General features: G+C 35.5%; 1 protein-coding gene across 1 annotated transcript in view; it reads right to left on the reverse strand.

Annotated features, from left to right (window-relative positions):
* Positions 1-1,348: 1,348 nt before the first annotated feature.
* LOC123244240 (histone H2B type 2-E-like) overlaps positions 1,349-5,952 on the reverse strand; it is a 262,719-nt gene continuing 258,115 nt past the window's right edge. Inside the window, exon 3 of the mRNA XM_044672593.1 lies at positions 1,349-1,383. Coding sequence (XP_044528528.1) covers positions 1,380-1,383 — 4 coding nt within the window. The 3' untranslated portion in view covers positions 1,349-1,379. The remainder of the gene's footprint in view (positions 1,384-5,952) is intronic.

The raw sequence follows: 5,952 nt of genomic DNA on the forward strand, positions 1-5,952 counted from the left end.
TAAGAATCCAATGAGATGGTAAGTTCTTAGCACAGTGCATGGACCAGTGTAAAGCGCTTAAATAAGTATTTATTCAATTCCATGTCATGCCTACCTTCTATTCAATAAATTCCAGGGACAGCCTATTTATTACCTCCAGGATCAAATAGAAAACCATCTGTCTGGCTTTTAAAGTCCTTCATAACTACGCTTCTTATTATCCTTCTAGTGTTTTTACACCTTAGTCCCCTCTACCTACTCCACTGTCCAATAGCAATGGTCTTCTTGAGTTCCTCTCGCTCTATACTTTATTTCCTGATGTTGTGGGAAAGCTTGAGATTAATCCTGGGTAGGGAAAGGTGCATCCTCAAAAATGACAGGCTCCTACATTTATCTTGAAGATTGGGAGAAATTTATTTAGGTTGAAAGTCCAGCCAAACCGCCTCCAGGGAGGTGGTTGCAGGTCAAAGTCAGCCTCCTCAAAGAGAGGGAGTTCAGGATTCTTATGTCCTAAAGCAGTGATGGGCAAACTATGGCCTGAGGACCAGATGCTGCCCCCTGAAATGTCCTATCCAGCCACTGAAGACATTCCTAATCTAACGAATACAATGAGTAGGATACAATGCGATGAAACTTCAAAAGAGTTGCCTTAGAAACAGACTGAGAGATGAGCATTTCCTTTCCTTTGGCCCCCTCTTTAAAAAATTTGCCCATCACTGTCCTAAAGGAATATGGTCTGCATGACTTAGAAATGTGGGGAAGGGGGACTAACAAGGTGGGATATGGTCAAGTGCCTTAGAGTCTGGGGGCATGAGGCCAGATATACATCATTTATGACATCGTGATCACAAAGGTGGGCGAGTTGCCTATCTTGAGGAACAAAGTGGTGTTTGAGGTGCAAACAGAAGGTATCCCTCTGTGTTAAGATAGATCCCTATCATAAAAATAGTGTAAATTCATCTAAAACAAGAGGCAGAGAACTATTTGTTTATTCAGCCTTCTCTTCGGTTGTACTAAGGCTGGCTTTCTTCAGCCAGCACTACAGTGGTGCAAAATTAGGAATTTCCTCACGTAATCTTTGACATGGGATTCCTCTAGGGATTTGGGTGTCCAGGGGACCCTGCGCCCCATCTCGCTGACTCCAGGCATTTTCATGGAGAATTATCTCAAGAGTTCGCTCCATCCTTATCTCCACCTGCTGGTTTCCCTGACTTCCTTCTTCAAGTTTCAGATCTTGAAATCTATCTTCTGCAAGAAGCCTTTTCTGGTTCTCCTTAAACAGTCCCTTCTCCCTGAGATTAGATCAGTTTATGCAGCACGTTTTTTCTTTGTACATAGTTGTTTGCATGTTGTCTCCTTGAGAGCGTTGATGATTTCGGAGCTTTTTTGCAGACCCAATGCTACCTACAAAACAATATAATAAACATATATTAAGGGACTACTATGTGCTAGGCACTATACGAAGTACTGGGGGTACAAATAAGAAAAAGTAAGTCCCTGCCTTCAAGGAGCTTACAATCTAATGGGAGAAGGAAACTGAAATGAGGGAAGAAGGAGAGCACTCAGAGAGAACCTGGTAGGGGAAATGATGCTAGTGGAGTTCAGACCGAACAAAGCAGCTGGTAGGAAATGAAGAGTTGACTGAGATTCTGAGCCTTCTTTAAAGGGTGGCTTTGAAAGGAGTTTTTTACTCTGCCCTCCAGTCTTCCAATCAGAAGGTCAGAGGCAACCAAGGGTACTAAAATCCTGGGATTTCGAAAGCTCCATGATGATGAGTTTCCTGGTGCTGAATTTTTGGTGGCTGTGGAGTAGTTAAAGTGAACGCTGAGGATGGGGTTGAAATGGAGGAGCACATGGTGGGAAAAGCCTTTCTGTAGATACTAGCAATCCTTGATAATTTGGTGAAATAACTACAGAAATGAAAAAAATATTTAATTTAAAAAACAGTCTTTGAAGAAATAAAAACTTAAATATTAAATACAAGGAAGAAATCTGAGCTATTGACAATCATCAAAATGTTCTATCCTGCTAATAGAGAGATATAAATTAAAGAAGATCTGAAGCTGTATTTCACACCTATCAGACTGGCAAAGATGACAATTGTGGAAAATCTTAAGTGTTAGGGGACCTATAGGAAAGGAGGTACACTTGTATGCTTTGGATAGAATTGTTGAACTGTTCTTGCTATTCTGGAAAGGAATTTGGAATAAGGCCCAGAAAGTTACCTTTAAATTATCCAGGGGGCAATTTGGTAGTTCAGTGGATTGAGAGCCAGGCCTAGAGATGGGAGGTCCTAGGTTCAAATCTGTCCTCTGACACTTCCTACTGTGTGACTATGGGCAAGTCACTTCATCCCCATTGCTTACCCCTTACCACTAAGACAGAAAGAAAGGATTTAAAAATAAATAAACTGTCCACATACTTTGACCCAGCTTCACTACTACTAGATCTATAGCCAAAAAAGGGGAAAAAACAAAACAAAACCAAAAAGAAATGGATCTGCATGTGCATAAATATTTATAGCAGCTTTTTTTTGTAGTAGCTAAAAATGGGAAACTTGGACACTATCCTCATATTAGGAAATGGCTAAGCAAATTATGGTGTTGGAATTTCAATGAAATACTGTTGGAACATAAACCAAAAAATTGGCAATTTAAGAAGAAACTAGGAAAAATTTTATAACTTGATATGGAGGAAAGTAAGCATAAGTAGAAGAAAAAAGTATGCTGTTAAAAACTAAAGAATAATATTTTTGAAAGATTTTAGAACTCAGAAACATAATCATGAGACCAAAAGAATGAAGATAAAACATAACACAGACACAGACAGACAGACAGACAGACACATATACACACACACCCCTCTAGCCAGAGAAATAAAACTAAGAGACATGAGCATTTAAATAGATCTGATGTGAAATTTTGTTTTCTGGATCTCAAATAATTGAAAGAATTATTTTTCCTTTCTTAAAAAAAATTGCTAATTATGGAAGGTGGATGGTGAAATGAATAGTGAGTAGAGACTACTATAAAAATACTTGTCACTTAAAAAAAATAAAAATTTTTAAATGGAGGAAAAGAACCTGTTCACATGCTTTGAGCATTTATTAATTGGAGAATGTATCTTATTCTTATAATATTGATTGTTTTTTAATATAACTTGGAAATGAAATCTTCATCAAGAAAATTACTGAAAAAATTTCTTTTCCCAGTTGTCTTTTTATTTTATTTTTCTATTAGTTGTATTGGTTTGATATTGCAAAGCTTTTTAATTTTGTGTAATCAAAATTATCCATGTTATCTTGTTAAACCTTTCTACTCTTAGTTTAGTCATGGACATCTCTACAGAGATCTGAAAGGTAATGTATTTGTCTCTTTAATGTGTTTATAAATATGATCTTTTATATTTAAGTACTGTATCCAGTTGAAATTATATTGATATGTATTGTAAGATGTTGGTACTGTGAGGTATTAATGCATACCTAGTAGGTGGCAGGTTGTTTTCCAGTTTTCCCAGCAGTTTTTATTGAATATTGAGTTTACTTCAATAGTTGGGAGTCTTCAAGTTTATTCAACATCAGATTTTAGGTTTGTTGTATGCCTTATCTTTTCCCCAAGCATCATCTCTCTCTTTAAACCACTATCAAATCATTTTGATAATTGGTGCTAAATATTGTAGTTTGAGATCTAGTACTGATAACTCCTTTCCTTTCCACCTTTTTTATATTAATTTCTTTGAAATTCTTGACTTTTTCTTTCTCCTAATTAATCTCATTCTTGTTTTTTTTCTAGCTTTGTGAAGTAATTGTTGGGTAAATCTAATTGTTATGGCATTCAAAAAGTAAATTAATTTAGGTATTGTCATTTTTATTATCTAAGTACACACATAACAATTATTTTACCATATAAGACTCTCTATGAAGACTGGTTTGTAGTTGTGCTAATTTCTTTCCTTATTAGGTAGACTTGAAAGAATTTTAGAGCTTCTATAGCTATTTCAAAAGGACAATTCTTTCTGCTAGGTTTTGTTAAAACACAGAAATGCTGATGATTTATTTGGATTTATTTTAATTTCCTTTTATTAAGTTTTATTGAGGATGGGTCATGGCCTTTTCTCCCAGTTAGGAAAGGTTATTTAGCTGGCTGCAACCTATTCCATGGGATGTGAAAAAGTTACTTAAGGTCTCAAATATTCTCCAGGTAAGAAGCTAAACAGCCAGTCAAGTCTTCTCAAAGTAATTTGACCTGATATATCAGTTCTACATAGTTATCTTTGAGGCATCTAAACTTTTCATCTCAAATAACTTTATCATTAAGAACCCTCTAAATACAATTTAGTCTGTAAAATCACTTACTTTACCTACATACTATGTTTAAACTAATCTTTTCTTTCCTTAGAGGATTTCTAAGATTATGATTTTGTTTAATTAAGCAAGCTCAACTTTTATGGCCTAACAGTATGTGTTGGATTATTATGTCAAAAAATTATTTCTCTTGACTCTCTGTATAATGTTTCACCTGTAAATACTTATTTATAAAAGCCTAATCTTTGTTCAGGTTTATTTTTCTCTCTCTTGAACCTGTACTTAAGCATAATAAAACCTAATTCGTTTTCCTTTTTGTCTGTTTTGTGGCAATTTATTGCAGTAACCTACCACATGAACTCAAAGAGCAGATAGTTCTCCCACAATACTAGTATTTTAATGTTATAATAATAGCAATAATAATAGTGATGATGAACATCATTGCTTAACCATAGATCTTATAAATCTATTTCATCCCCTTTACACATAATACTGGCTCTTTGGTTTTAGATATACTATGTAAACTATATATTACATATACAAATTATATATAATATTAGATAACAATATACAACTTACAATGAGGAAGTTTTCAATTATTTTCTTGTTGTTAAACATAAATAGGTGTTTTATTTCATCAAGCTTTTGTTGTATCTACGAATATTTTGGCTTCTCTTTTATTAATATGATTATATGTAGTTTTCCCAATGCTGAGCCGCACTTCCATTTCTACCCTAAGTTCAACCTGACCATATTATTTAATAATATCAGTATATTGATAAAAAAAAATTTTTTTAAACCCTTACCTTCCATCTTGGAGTAAATACTGTGTATTGGCTCCAAAGCAGAAGAGTGGTAAGGGTAGGCAATGGGGGTCAAGTGACTTGCCCAGGGTCACACAGCTTCGGAAGTGTCTGAGGTCAGATTTGAACCTAGGACCTCCCGTCTCTAGGCCTGACTCTCAAACCACTGAGCTACCCAGCTCTGCCCCTATTGATGAAAATTCTAACATTGAATTTACTTATTTTTTGAACAATGGTCATTAGAAATATCAATCCAGGTTTCCTTGAGTCTTTTGAAATATCAGGTTTGGATATCATGACCGTGTTTGTTTCCAAATTTTGTAGAACCCTGTCTTATTTGGCGAATAGTTTAAACTATTGAACTTCATCGTTTTCAATTTAAAAAAACCATAACCATATCAGGCGTAAAGTTCCGCGGATCTCTCTTGGGAGTTTTTAGTATTGCTCAACCTTTTTTTCCCCAGAGGTAGGCTTTATTTACCTTCGGAGTAGTTGCTAGTGGGGGTTACATTATTTTCAAAATTCATTACAATTGCTAGTTTTATTGGCTTGCACTGAAGTTTTTTTAGTAAACCCAGAGTAAAAACCACAGAAATGCTAACCCACCATACTGCCCTCGTCTCTTCGCAGTAAACTAAAATGTTCAGAAGCCAAAGTGACTATTTTATTTTCATTACAATGCAATGACTTTCCTTACACCTTTAGTAGCTGAGAATTGAGCGTTTCCAATCGGGTGGCTTGATCCATTACTTTTAAAAGACAGCTAGAGATCTAGAGCGAGGGAGCAAAATCCCGAGAGGAAAAAGGAAGCTACAAGTTATTTTTTCGCCCTTGTTGACAGAAGCATTGCCCAGGGGAGATGTTTCG

Source organism: Gracilinanus agilis, chromosome 4 (assembly GCF_016433145.1).
Source record: "Gracilinanus agilis isolate LMUSP501 chromosome 4, AgileGrace, whole genome shotgun sequence".
Lineage (NCBI taxonomy): Eukaryota > Metazoa > Chordata > Mammalia > Didelphimorphia > Didelphidae > Gracilinanus > Gracilinanus agilis.